The 14542-nt window shown below is 43.5% G+C and overlaps 1 protein-coding gene across 1 annotated transcript in view; it reads right to left on the reverse strand.

Moving 5' to 3' along the window:
- Positions 1 to 3772: 3772 nt before the first annotated feature.
- Positions 3773 to 14542, reverse strand: part of PASK (PAS domain containing serine/threonine kinase) — a 50707-nt gene continuing 39937 nt past the window's right edge. The window contains exons 13-18 of the mRNA XM_066598506.1: positions 14172 to 14297; positions 13006 to 13140; positions 10602 to 10801; positions 9340 to 9473; positions 8006 to 8158; positions 3773 to 7636 (exon numbers count right to left, since the gene is read on the reverse strand). Of these exons, the coding sequence (XP_066454603.1) occupies positions 7563 to 7636; positions 8006 to 8158; positions 9340 to 9473; positions 10602 to 10801; positions 13006 to 13140; positions 14172 to 14297 (822 nt within the window). The 3' untranslated portion in view covers positions 3773 to 7562. The remainder of the gene's footprint in view (positions 7637 to 8005; positions 8159 to 9339; positions 9474 to 10601; positions 10802 to 13005; positions 13141 to 14171; positions 14298 to 14542) is intronic.

Raw genomic sequence — 14542 nt, forward strand, 5'->3', positions numbered from 1 at the left:
GGTGCACAGGGTGTCATTCTGGGGTTTAAAGGGGGAATTAGAACACATGGGGTGAGACTGTGGGGAGAGGGTGAATTCAATGAACGGGTGGGCAGGATGAGTTTCCTTTAGGGGTGTGAATTGAGCACATGGGGGTGCTGGGATGCACAGGGGTATTGCAGTGCATTTACATGCAGTGTACGCTGCAGGAAACCGCCGCTATTGTCTTCATGCCCGCTTTTTGAGAACATAAGTCACTTTACAAGTCGCTGGTCAGACCACACATGGAATAGTGTACAGTTTGGGGCACCGGTACTCAAGAAGGACATATCAGAACTTCAGCAGGTTAAAGGCGGGCAACTAAAGTAATAAGTGGAATGGGCGGACTACAATACCCAGAGAGATCATCAAAATTGGGGATATTTCGTTTTGAAAAAAGATGGAGGAGGGACAACCTAATAACTATGCATGTCGGGGCAATACAGAGATCTCTCCATCTATTTATAGGCGCTCTCTACAGAATTTTACCCTAAAATGAGGAAAACTAGCTTCTACCTCACTGTTTTGGGTTTTTTTTGGCCTTTCTCTGGATCAACATTGGGGGGTAATAGGCTGAACTGGATGGACATGTTTTTTTTTCAGCCTTACATACTATGTCACTATGTTTATCGCATGCTGGCTTTGTATTATATTTAATAAATGGTGGACAACATATAGTACAGTCAGATCATTGTACTATGTTATTCATATATCTAAATAAGGGAGATGGAATAATACATTCACAGCGCCACCTATTGGAAGGCAGGATTCCTTTAAGCCAAAAGTTAGACTCTTTATACAAGCCTTGTAACAATGACTGGGAATTAAAGAGTCTAACTTTGGCTTGAAGCAATGATGCTTTCCAATAGGTGGCACTGTGCAGGTATTATTCCATCTCCCTTATTTACATATTACCTAGAGGAGCGTGAATGGCCTTTTGAGTCTCCTCACTCACCGTCCAGGTCAGTAGTGGCAACCCTGCTGCACACTCTGACGTCAGTGTGCAGCCAGGATCCTCCACCCCTGAGTCCTCTCCTCCTTAGTTCTGCAGAAGAGGACAAAAAAAGGAAACGTTCTGGGCTCACGCACTGACGTCAGTTCGCACCCGGGATCAAGCTGAGAAGAGGAGGAGCGGTGCTAACTATGACAAGGAGGTAAGTATATGGGTTGGGGAAGGGGGACTATTACTACTGGGGCTACTGAGAAAGGTTATTACCACCACTGGGGCTACTGAAGGGGTTAATATTACTCGGCCTACTGCAGCCCACTGGGGGGGGAAAGGTAGCACTGTCATTACGGAGGCCCACTGTAGGGGGGAGGAAGACACTGTCACTACTGAGGCCCACTGTGTGTGTGGCAAGGGGGGTGGGGGTGTTGGAGACGCTGTCACCATTGAGGCCCACTGGGGGCCCCACACACTGTCACCACTGAGGCCCACGGGGATGACCACACAGTGTCACTACTGAGGTCCACTGTGTGGGGGATGGGACACTGTCACTACTGAGGCCCGCTGCGGGGGGAAGACACTTTCACCACTGGGACCCACTGTGGGAGGGTGGGGACACTGTCACTACTGAGGCCCGCTGGGAGGTGGGGTCCCAACTTTCGGTTCCGTGGCCTGGTCAGGTATGGCGCCACTGCAGCCCACTGAGAACCAGAAGCGAGGGTGAGCATCACATAGTATGAACACAGCTGCGGGTACGCAACTGATTTCCAGTCAAAATCCGCACCAGGGCTCCACAAATAAAACACAGGGCGTTCCTCCCTGCCCATTTTGAAACCCCTCTGTCGTATATATAGTGACGAAGGTAAAAATCGTAAGTCGCAATAAGCCCCGCCCCCTGACATGCTGGCACTTTGCTATAAATAAGTGGGTTTTAGGTGGCAGTTTGGGCACTCTGCTTCTAAAAGGTTCGCCATCACTGGTCTTAGGTCTCCCTAAGGAGAAAAGATAGCGTTTCTGACCCCTGTCCCAGGCCTCTCACTAGCAAAGCCAGACTCCTATTGTACACTGATGAAGGGCAAATACCCTGAAGCAGCTGTCTGTGCTTTTAATTCCTAGTCATTGTTACAAGGCTTGTATAAAGAGTCTAACTTTGGCTTGAAGAAATGCTGCCTTCCAATAAGTGGCACTGTGAAGGTATTATTCCATCTCCCTTATTTGCATATTACCCAGAGGAGCATGAATGGCCTTTTGAGTCTCCTCACTCACTGTCTAGGTGCTCTCCCTAAGGAGAAAAGATAGCGTTTCTGACTCATATCTAAATGACGTGTCACACTCATGGCCAGCCACATCATTTTATGTGACCCGCGAGGTCTAGAAGCAGAAGAGTCTCGAGTTATCCTGGGAAGACTGTGGACTCCTTTGAGGTCTGTTGCTGGGTACCAGTATCATGGCTACCATCTTGTTCCTACACTGCAACATTGGGCAAATGCGAACTGAGAGCCGTGGCTGTTATTGCAGCCCGTGGAACCTTTGGTGTGCACTCTCCTACAACACAGCGCTGCTTGTCGGGACTGTGAAGCGGCTTGTACATCCCCTGCTGATCCTCGTTACCATCCTACAAAGGACAGTGTGTTCCACCTGCCTGTCCGTATCCTGCGAGCCTGCTGCATAGATCAAAGAGGATGGTATATTATACTGCTTAACCCGATAAGTATGGGCTCTGCCTTGAGGAATTTTTTGGGAACCTTTTTAACAGTTTCTGCTAATTCCCATAATTTTCCCCATCTAGCAAACTAGAGTCAAGTGACTGTGTTGGGGGACTTGTGCCCCAATATTCCTGGACTAGAACATTGCTCTGGTCCGTCTGTTCTCCAATTCCTTCCCTTTTTAATGTATCCTTTAAAATACACAGTCTTACAATTACAAACAGCCCTTAGGTTGAATTAACCCGCTCACGTGATCTTTACAGATGTATACCTGTGATCTTTGCTCGCGGCTATACAGCGCTCGTCTGAAAGAGCCCTAAAGAACAGCCCAGTCTACAGCTCTGTATGGCTCTTCACTATGGGTTTATTCTATCGAGGAAGCAATGCATCCATGAATCCAACTAAAGAAAACTGAAATTGGAGGTCATATAGACTTCTATAGGTGTACTATTCTGACTGAGCTTGTGTGGAGCTGCGGTACTCCTCTACATATAAGCATATACCCATGTGAATCACGTATTCCTGTTGTTTAAATACACACAGTGTATACACAACTGAAATACTCCCATTTCTTGTGCATTTTATTTACACTCACATTTACATGCAGAAAAGTGCAAGAATGCCCCCATTGATCTCAATGAACAAGTGACATTACTATTTTGGTATGTAACATGTGTTTTTTTTATGCTACGTACATACACAAACGTGAATAAACCCATAGAAATTTTCAAAGTTTTGTGTGCGATTGTCTTGCGTGAAAAGAAAAAAATATATATGCACAGGCTCTGCACTTCCTGGTTCTCTTAAATATTGTTATGGTTCCCATGGTTACATGCATTAAAAAAAAAAAAGAGGTCAAACTCGCACCCACTGACTTGAATGGGCAATTTTTGCCAGAAACTCAGAAAAAATAGGATACGTTTTTAAATCGGCTTATCCATCTTAGTAACAAAACGCCCGGAGTGTGAATGTCCTCATTCAAATCAAGGTGCTCATATTATGTAATGATTTTTATTTATACAGCGCGGTGGAATATGTTGGCGCTATATAAAAATATACAACACAATGCAGTTTTTTTTTAAAAAAGCAACGGAGACTGACCCATGTAGGCAATTTTTATTATTTAATTGGAAATTTACATACCAGAAATTGTGGTTGAGTGGCACAATTGTACTGTAAGAAAATAAAACTGTGTGTAATAGCTTCCTCATCATCCACCCACCACTAGAGGAGCTCACATCATCTCTGTGATGCCCATAAAGGTAGGTGCTGCATCTGCCAGCTCTAGCGCCCCCTTAACAACACTGTATTCCTCTCCGTGACTCAAGTTAGCTGATGGGTAATACTAGGGGCACAAATGTCATTTCTGCCTGCAGGCTCTCAGTTAATCAGTACTGCTCTAGGTTCTCTATGGCAAGGCGAGTTCACAAAAGGACAAGTTTTTTAATAGCCAGAACTGGATCGTAAAGAACAGGGGGCCCAAAACTATATAAAAGAAATGTTAGAAACCCCCTTTACTATATATTGCACTGTGTGAATATGGCCTTTAATAGGCTGGATTCACGCATGCAAGATTTTTTATTGGCAACAGAGGATTGGATACAAGTATGTACACAAGAGGTAAAGGCCCATTTAGACACAACGATTATCGCTCAAAATTCACTCAAAAGCCATCTTTTGAGCGATAATCGCTGTGTCTAAATGTGCCCATCTTTCAGTTTTCTGCGGAACAACTGTTTTCAGTTCTGCTTGAAAACAATTGTTGGACAGAACGGCTGATAAGCAGGACCACACGCTGTGTTCTGCCCAAGGAGCACTAATTAAAGCTGATAACATTGTATCAGATATTCTCAGCTGTCAGCCCTGCTGGCAGAACAGCAGATAAGCAGGACCGCATGCTGTGTCCTCTGTCCATGGTGCTAAATTCTCCACAGGGAGCTAGAGATTACATTGTTTTCTCTTAGCAGCCCATGGCTGAACAATGGAGCTAATCGCAGAGCTCAGACCTCCTGTAGAGTTCTGCAACAGCTCCCAGAAGCTCATCTGCATGCAAATAAAGCTGATAAAGTACCAATAGCAATTAGTGCCTATTAGTACTTTATGCAAAACGATCGCTGATCTTTCAATCTTTTGAAAGATTATTTGTGTGTGTTAATGGGCCATAACTGCACAAAATATTGTAGTTTCTGCCAGAGATTTAGTTATGGAAATGCTGCAAATTTTGTCACAGATTTCACCTTTCACATTACAAAGGGTGAGATCCGCAGTGAAAATCAATGGCATAAATTGACATGCAGTGGATTTTTTTTCCACAGCGTGTGGATGTTTGTTTATACCTCATCAGTTTCACATCTAATGAAATGCCATAGATATGCCAAAAGAAGAATGTGCAGTGGACCTGCTTTGTGTGGTCGTGCTCTTAGAGTATATTCACATGTAGCAGAAATGGTGCAGAGTTTCCACCGAGGAAAATCTGCATCAAAGCCACATCAAGGTCACGTAAAAAAACAAAAACATATCATGATGCGGATTATGACGCAGTTTTTGCTGTGGATCTGCAGCAGATTCCCCTTTTCAATGGAAGGTGAAGGGGGGTGGGGAGTGTTCTGCTGTGAACTTTGACAGGGATTGTGCTGCAAATTATCTGATTAAGGGTGCAATCCTCACAGTGGATTTGTGTGCGGATCCTCTCCAAAATTTACAGCCTACTTTGCCCTGCAGATTTTGGCTTGGTTCCGCTCGGTTTATTATTTATTTTGACATGGATCTGCAGCAGATTTCACCTTTTCAATTCAGAGGCTGAAATTTGCTGTGGATCTACGTCAAAATCTGCATCAATCAGTGGTGTGGATTGTGGTGCAGATTTTCCGCTGTGGATAATCTGAACCAAGTCTGCTATGTGTGAATGTCCCCTAAAGTGCGCAATCCTTGAAGGCGTGGTCAGTTCTATATTTTTAAAAAATAAAAGAAAATCTGTTCTGCATGCAACAAAATAATTAAAAAACGACAAATACTCACCTCTTCCCACTCCTGCTGTGTCTCAACATATACCCACCCCCCCCACTCCCACTGTGGCTCGCTGCTCCTGGTCTCCCCTCTGACATCACGCTTACGGGGCTGCCCCAGCCTGTTTACGGGAGATCACAGGCACTGCAGCCAGTAACAGCTCAGCAATCAATCGCCGACTCTGCTATTGGTTGTAATCCCTGTTAAATCCCGTAAACCGGGCGAGACCGCTGTATGTGAATAGACAGAATAGGGGAAGACCGAACACAAGCATGGAATACAGCGGAGAGAGGTGAGCATATGCCTATTTGTTATATTCATGCATGCAGAACAGACTTTTAATACAAAAATATAACTCAGACCACCCCTTTTAAAAGCACAAAAACATTGGATGTATAACAGCTTTAAGAAGCCATATATTGAATACTGAGGACAAGGCCGTGTATCAGGATATGTGCATAAACCACATCCTATCACAAACATAGTTCAATGGGGTGCCACACAACTACTGGAGGTGTAGGGGTGCTAGAATAAAACTAACACCATTGGATGAAAATCCTGGCCTATATACCCTGTTGACCCATAAATATAGAAGTCATCCCTCAGGATTTTATGCCTAACTATTGCCTGGACTATACACTAAGATCTTCCTCAATATGCCCGAGACCTGTACTGCAATACCAATATTAGTTGCTGTGTGACTGCACAAAACCACTATTGTCTTACAAGCGATGCTGCAGCCGTGGTCAGATGAAGGCGGCTCTCATGAGGATCAACTGTGCTTTACCGGGTCCCACAACTAGTCTACCCTGCTGGAACACACACGTGTAACACTTAGAGAACAGGAATAAGATCAGGTAAACTGTGAGGAAGGGATCTGCTGAGAGTGCCAAGATATAAAAAAACAATTGTTCAGCCGGTTAACAACAAAAACTTACCAGGCCTAAAAATATAAAAGGACACCTAAAAATATAGATAGCTTTCCATATGGAAATAAAAAAAAACATCCATGAAATACTTAAAGTCAACAAATCATTCATATATTGCCCAGTATACAAAATTTGGCACCTACGTTTCACATGACGTGTCAGCTGCAAAGTCTTAGCACCCGTTTTTGTGTGCGATGAAAATATATGTCAAGGTCAGAAAGCACTGATGCTGCAGATATATTGCATGCTCCTCCTGCTCTACTCTCCTTCAGAAGCCTGGAATACTAAGGACAATATATTGTGGCATTTCGGGATTAGAGCCAACAAGCAAAGCAACGGTGTAGTACCAACACTTTGGATGACTTACTCATATAGTATACTGAGAAAGTCCTAGCAAGTATGAGCTTGCACTCAGCAGCGACATTCCTCTTCACTATAGAGAAGAAGACGTGAAAAATACTCAAGTGCAGAATAAAATATCACCTCATCTGCCTGCAAAAGACAAAACAATAGGGTCCTACTAGTAAGTACTGCAAACGCTGCTCATTCCAGCCAATTCAATCCCATTGAGAAAACCATGCTAAATTAATACTGCAATGGAGTCTCAACCATTGGAGACACCTTTTCCTCACTTGTCCGGATCATAAAAAAAACCCGCTATATGATGCACTTTCATTTTGCTCGTTGCTACCAACATGCATTATGAAGGTGTTACGAAACAGCTGGAGGCCATAAAGAAAACCATTATTTGGCATTTCTGTAGCAGTGAACGGTCTCGGACACTGGTAAGCCGTAACGGTTGCTGATGTAGTGCTCAGGACTAGACAGTAGATTGTCTCTTCTTGTAATGAGGTGAATAACAAAATGAAATCTGAGTATAGTCTTAAACCCTCCTTTGTCTTTTAGGTCATAGTGACAAGTGCAATTTATGTCTTCTTGAGCGGCCGCTGCATACAATCACTCCGTTTCCTTTCCAACGTCTCCATTCCATTCAGAGCTATGGCTGCCTGCGATGGGTTTCAATCCTTCATCTGTTAATACAAAAAAAGTTTTCTTGATATTAAAAGCTTTGTCATAAAAATAAGTTAACCTCTGGGTAGGTCATCAATATCTGATCATTGGGGGTTCACCGCTTGGGACCCCAGTTGATCAGTCTTAGAAGAGACTGATGCGGTCAGGTGAACACAGCAGCGTCTTCTCAGGGCAGGGACGTGACATTCATTCATCACACGGTCTGAGAGCAGCTCAGCCCAATTCATGTGAATGGGATTAAGCCGCTATACTAGGCACAGCTACTAGGAAATGTACAGCGCTGCGCCTCATATGTAATGGATAGGTCACCATAAAAGCGCTACATCATGCTCAGAACTAAGCCACATACCTATATTTAATTTACTCACCTGTCTGGATGCAGGCAGGTGGATATACATCCTCCCATGTATATTCTGCAAGATTGACAGGCTGTGTCACCCATAGGTTCCTGAGGAGTTCATCCAGAGTCATTCGCATCTCTGGGTCACGGTGAAGAAGGCCAGAGATAAGATCGTGCAATTCTGGTGAAAACATACAATACAATTGTTATTACTAGGTGCCCAATATTTAAGAAACCCCAAACCATTACCAAGCACAAAGAAAAAGCACCAGGAAATAAACTGTTCCCTTATTTACAGCAGATTGTCAGTGCTTTAATTCTAAAGCACACCAACACTTCCAGATGACTTTACAGAACAATCCGCCATGTTCGCACATGATGAATAACACTAGATCTGCCCATGACATTTTCATCAGTTTTCCTCCTCCGTAGGCTGCATCTGTAATTCTCAGTCTTCTTTGAGCTGATGGTTGGAGACAGACGCTATGATGTCTCCCATACACTGCACAGGAAAAAACAGCAGATTCTGCTCCACAGCTAACCATAGTACACACCCATATAGCGGCATCGTGCAAGATACTAGAGTAGTAGTGAGCAGTGTAGATGTCATTTCCGTACCGTAACACAGTAAACAGCAAGCACATCTGTAAATCTCACCCTCCAGCAGCTTCCTACTCCCCCTTCCTCTCCATAGACTTCTATGGGCCTCATGAGTCATAACCTTCCTCCACTTCCATTATCTATCTTGTTCTCTCTGTTACGAGGCAGTAATTTAGAAGGCAGACCCCTAGTAGCCAGCACTTTAGAGTATAAAAATATTGCTTTACGTAAACAAAGTGGGTTTTTTTTTTTAAACTTTTGCCAATCATATTTGTTATCTGGTAAAATCTATAAAAGCTGCAGAGTTCTGAATTATTAAAAAATAATACCAAGAAACATCTACCCAAGTAGATTCAAAAAAGTATGACTTTTTTCAGTTTGGTCTGGTTCACGAGTTAATAAATATCACTTCAGTCAGCAGCATTTGCAGTTATACAGAACTGTCAGTCTGGCAGCTACCAGTCTGGACCTCCCATTAATCTGGTAATAGTCAAAAATAATATTAGTAAAACAGACCGCTCCAAAAATGTAGACCTCCATGTATACCTTGAATTACTGCTCTGGGAGAGCGGAAACAACTGCATGGTATGAAAGTAGGAGTTTTTGTAGGGGACAGTTACTCCCAATCTAACATCCAGCTGATTGAGAGCAGTATGTAATGTCAGGAGTCCTAAAAAAATTGGACATATATCTGCGACACAAGTTATCTCTTGTGTCACAGAGGAGATACATGGCTATCAGAAGTTAAAAGAGTCTTCTTACCTTGAGACACCGAGAATGGAGGGTTCAGTTCTGCCTCCAGAATCTCTTCAACTTCACAAAAAGGATTCTCTCCAAATAGCAATGTGTACAGCGTCACCCCAAGCGACCACATTTCCAGCTCTGGACCAGGATACCTGAAGGCACAGCAGACTGGAGTAAATATTAGCACCCATTTACAAATTAAATGTCAATCTTAATTACGACATACAAGAATCCAATAAAGCAACATACAATTTCACACTGAGTCCAAAGTATACATTATTATATGTGTTGGAAAGGTTTTCGGTGCATACGCCACACAGAATCATAGATTCCCATTCACCCAATGGAGGCCAATTTGGCTTCAGCTCAGGTGATTTCTGTTTTCTTACTGCAAGGAATCCAGTAAAAGAAAAAAAAAAAAGTTATACTCTAGGGTATAACTTTTTTTTTTTTTTTTTTACAATGGCAGCTTGTGGGGCCATCTATTAAATGTATCCATTAAAAGTGGCTACTGTGTACTGCTACATTTTCCCTGCAAATTGAATTTATAATCCTAGGGTTGAACGAAAGGAAGACAAAAAACAAAACCCTATGAAGAATTCATCTTAAGAAGTCTGTTCAGTGTTAGCAAAGTTAAAAAAAATAAAATAAAATAAAAAATCTGCGTATGTGCCTATGTACACCGAGACAGGTAAGTATAAAAGTCCCTTACTGGGCTCAGCGCCCAGCTCCTATGAGTCCATAACTTCAGCTTACGGGGTTTATGGTAGCTAAGAGATTCTCATTAATTCCTTTAGTGGCACACCCGGAAAATCTCCGGGGCTTGCTGCATTGACCATGCAGTTAAACCCTGGAAGATTTCCGTGGACAGCTCTAGTGCTGAAATGTGCAGAGCACGGAGCTGTCATCTGAAATCATCTGGGTTTTTACTGCATACTCAGCGCAGTTTTAATGTATTCTTTCATTACAAAGAAATGTTGCTATGTGATGGTTGCAATCCTTAATAAATACTTGCAAGATTAAATTGCATTGTTGACTCATTTTAAAAACCTGCCCTGTGAGGCATGACATGGTAATAATAAACCTGCCACTGAAGGGGTTAACTTACGATTTAGCTGTCACTTGGTTTTACATATAAAATTGGCCAATCCAGCTTTTTGTTCTACATATTTTTGTAGGATTAAGGCTAATTGGGTAGATCTTTGCATATTTCTGGGGGACTTTTGATCTGAGAGCTGCAACAGTAGTAAATAAATGACAGAATTGCTGAAGAAACATACGGATTGCCGAGCAGAACCTCCGGTGCACAGTATTCAGTGGTGCCGCAAAATGTGGAGAACAATTTCCCAGGTTGCAAACGAGTAGCAGAACCAAAGTCAACCAGCTTTATCATGAAATCAGGAGCAATGATAATATTCTCATCCTTAATGTCACGGTGCAAAATAGAGTGACTATGTAGATATCCCACCGCTGACACCAGCTGCAATCACACAAAAGGACACAAGAAACAGTAAGCAACTCCTTATAAATTAAAGACAGTATATAACTAGAGCCCCTTTAGGCCTCCTTCACATGTATGATTTTTTAGCAATGCTACAATGCTATAAATCGCATGTATGTGAAGCCCATGCTTTCCTATGAGTTACTTCACACATATTTTGTAACATGTGACAACCTGACACAAAAACCTTGCGGGTCCGGCTATATGCCTGCAACATACAAGGTTTTGTAGCCCATGTTTCCCTATGGAGCCTTCCTCTCTATTGCATCACGTGAAAACATGATTTTCGTGTGGTGCGATGCAACTTTGACAGTAGGAAATCCTACTGTAAAGGCCCTAACCAAAGCTCTAGATGCAGAAAAAAAACCCCACACACACACACAAACAAAAAAAACATACATCACCTAAGAAGTGCTGTCAGCCCGACCGCATCTTCTTCCTGAGTCCCCAGCACTATTCTCCTTCATCTCTTCTGGCTGGGGTTTTTAGAGTCCCCGCCTCCTGGAAGCACTGGCTGTCATTGGCTGAGGCTTAGCCAAATCACAGCCATTCATCGAGCACTGGCTCTGATTGGCTAAGCATCAGCCAATCACAGCCAGTGCTTCCAGGAGGTGGGGATTTTCAATCCTTGTCCAGAAGAGATGAAGAAGACAAGTGCCGGGGACCAGGGAGAAGCTGCAGTGGAGCTCCGTGCAACGCTTCTAGGTAATGTATGCTTTTCTTTTTTTTCCCCCCCTGCAGTGACGGATGGTATATTTTCAGGGTAGGACTTATATTTCAACCCCCCCACCCCACACCTGAAGCGGGCCTTATATTGTAAGTCGGTTATAGGAACAGAGTCCAATCATGAAGCGTTCTGATGCAGTCAAAAACTACATGCGATTAACTGCAGGGAACTTTTGGCTCCAAGTTGCTGCGGCTGCAATGCGTTTAACTGCATATTTAAAGACCACAGTGGCAGCTCTGGTGTCTAGTATAAAGTATTGATGAGCCTGACAATCAGTTACATTTGGATGACGTGTGCAGAATATAAGACATGCGCTTCCTGCACAAAGAATTAAGGCAAACAGAGAATCCACTGCTGACAAAACAGATATAATCAGCGGAGCTCCTTCTGTGCTGCACATCAAAACAACAAGAAATGGACAGGTCGGCACCCTGACCGGACGGGGTCCTTACCCTGAAACATTTTATTAGGATGTTTTCAATGTTGGCGGAAAAATCTGCCCCAGAGTCTGCATCTCTAACATGTAGATTTTGCAGAGGATATGCCGCACAATTGATATGAGCAATATCTGATTCATCTTAACATTAGAAATGTCGTTACTTTAGAGAATAGCACATAAAATGAAACGTGCAGTAGAATTTAGTAGCTGCATTGCTCCCCCTCACCTCAGAATGCATGGTGCTGTCAATGCACCTCAGCAGAGGCCCCCCTGGCAGCCTCTAATGAGCGCCAACTCGCTGGTCAGGTGGTGCAGAAAGTGAATGACCTGAACAGATCCTGCCATGAGGGAGGGAGGGAGGGGAGCACTGACCTCACCATGTATTCCGAGGTGATGGGAAGAGAAGTAGTTACTAAAGTCAGCTGTGGATACGCAGTTGATTCCTGGTCAAAATCTGCATCTGCACTGCAAATTTTGATATGGGCTTTTATGGGGAAATGCTGCGAAATTTGTCGCAGACATTCCACAGCGTTTCTGCCCTGTGCGGACATACCCTTAGGCCTCTTGCACACAGGCGGATTTGCATTGTGGAGTCTGCCTCCAGACTCCGCAGCAAATGCCACGCCATAGCATGCAATAATAAAACACAATTTCATCTTATTGAGCGGAAATCAACTGCGATTTTCCGCTCGCGGAGAAGAAATTGCAGCATGCTGAGATTCTGTGCAGGCTGAAGTCAATGGAAGACGTCCATCCTGCGGCACTTCTGCAGTGAGCACTGCGGAAGTATTGCGGGATCCACGTCATCGCCTAGCGCTGGCGGCTACTGTGCATGCATGACGTAGTCTCGGCCGACACATCCGCAGCGCAGAAAGAAGCCACCAGACAGGTAACCTGGGGTCACCGGCCAGGCACTGGGTCAAACTCCACTGCGGGAATCCCGCATGTGGGGTCCGACCCACCTGTGTGCAGGAGGCCCTAATCAGTTACAAAAATTGAAAATGTGAAGGCTCTTACCTGACGGAAGATGTAGCTGGCAAGAGGTTCATCTAAATTAGGTTGATTGTCAATGAAGTCAAAAAGATCAAGTGCGTCACCATGGAGTTCCATCACTAGTTGAAAAAACTTGTCATTCTCAAAGACACCAAGGACCTGTGGAGTATTGATACAGTAACAGCAAGATAAGATTCAATGGATGCCCTCTACTGGAAGCTATGTCAACAAATTGCATATAAAACAGTTTCTCTCCGTTTACAAAGAAGAGATTTGTTATTTGTATAGCGCCAACGTATTCCGCAGCGCTTTCAGGTAATTTTGTTTATTACGCACCAGCAAGCTGGGTACTCATTTTACCGTCCTTGGAAGGATGGAAGGCCGAGTCCACCTTGAGCCGGCTACCCTAACTATGTGGGGATTGAACTGCAACCTTCAGGTCGCGAGTTAGGACTGCATTCTGTTGCCATAACACTTTGTGCTACACGAAGCCCACAAAGACAAAAGAACATTAAATGGTGTCTCCAGGACTTTTACTATTGCTGACCTGTCTCAGGGTAGATCATCCAACAGATTACTGGGCTGACCATCAATGCTGGAAGCAGATAGTGCTGTCAACAATGCAGCAACCTGGTTTCATCCTAATGAATTAAATGGAGCTGTGCCTACAGTACAAACAAGGCTGATGCAATACAGACAGTGCTATTGTCTTCCAGGACAATAGAACTGTCTGTATTGCACTCTCTGTTTAAAGCACCATTTACACGCAACGATTATCGCTCAAAATTTGTCCAAATTATGTCTTTTTAAGTTATAGTCGTTGCGTGTAAATGCGCGCCCATCATGCATTTTTCGTCCGCTGTTCGTTTATTGCTGACTTCAAGTCAGCATAAAATCCATCGTCCCCAATAGCAGGGACCACACACTGAGTTCTCCGCGGGGAGCGCTGATAACATTGAATTCAGTGTGCAGCCCACAGCAGAACAAAGGGGATATATTTAGAGAACAGACCACCTGCTGTTCTCTAAATACATGCAAGTGAAGTTAATAAGCTACTAACGGCAATTACTGCCCATTAGTAGCTTATGCAAAATAATCGCTCAAAACTATCTTTTGAATGAAATTTGAGCGATCATCTTTGCAAGTAAATGGGGCTTTTGTCAATCAAACAAAGAAACACTAATACTTACACTGATAATATTTGGGTGCTGTAGTCTGGACAAAATAGCAATTTCTTGTGTAACCCTTCCAAGTTCAGGATCCTGAACCCAGCAGTCATCCAATACCCGATCCTTACGGATAAATTTCACGACAACCTGTTAAAACAAAAACACGTTTTGACAATACAGAATTGGTGTTCACAGACTAACAAATACTACAGTTTGGTTGGTGGGTTACACGGTTTCTGTAACTCCCATTCACTTCCATTACAGTTAAAGAAACAGCGCAGACAGGCCAGTTTGGCGGTCTTCACAATCCGGACAGCTTCTGGCTGTGGCATACAGATGGGCATTTGTAAATAAGCCTTTAAAAGGGTCATCCAGTCTCTAGTGACTTTATA

This window comes from Eleutherodactylus coqui, chromosome 1 (assembly GCF_035609145.1).
Source record: "Eleutherodactylus coqui strain aEleCoq1 chromosome 1, aEleCoq1.hap1, whole genome shotgun sequence".
Lineage (NCBI taxonomy): Eukaryota > Metazoa > Chordata > Amphibia > Anura > Eleutherodactylidae > Eleutherodactylus > Eleutherodactylus coqui.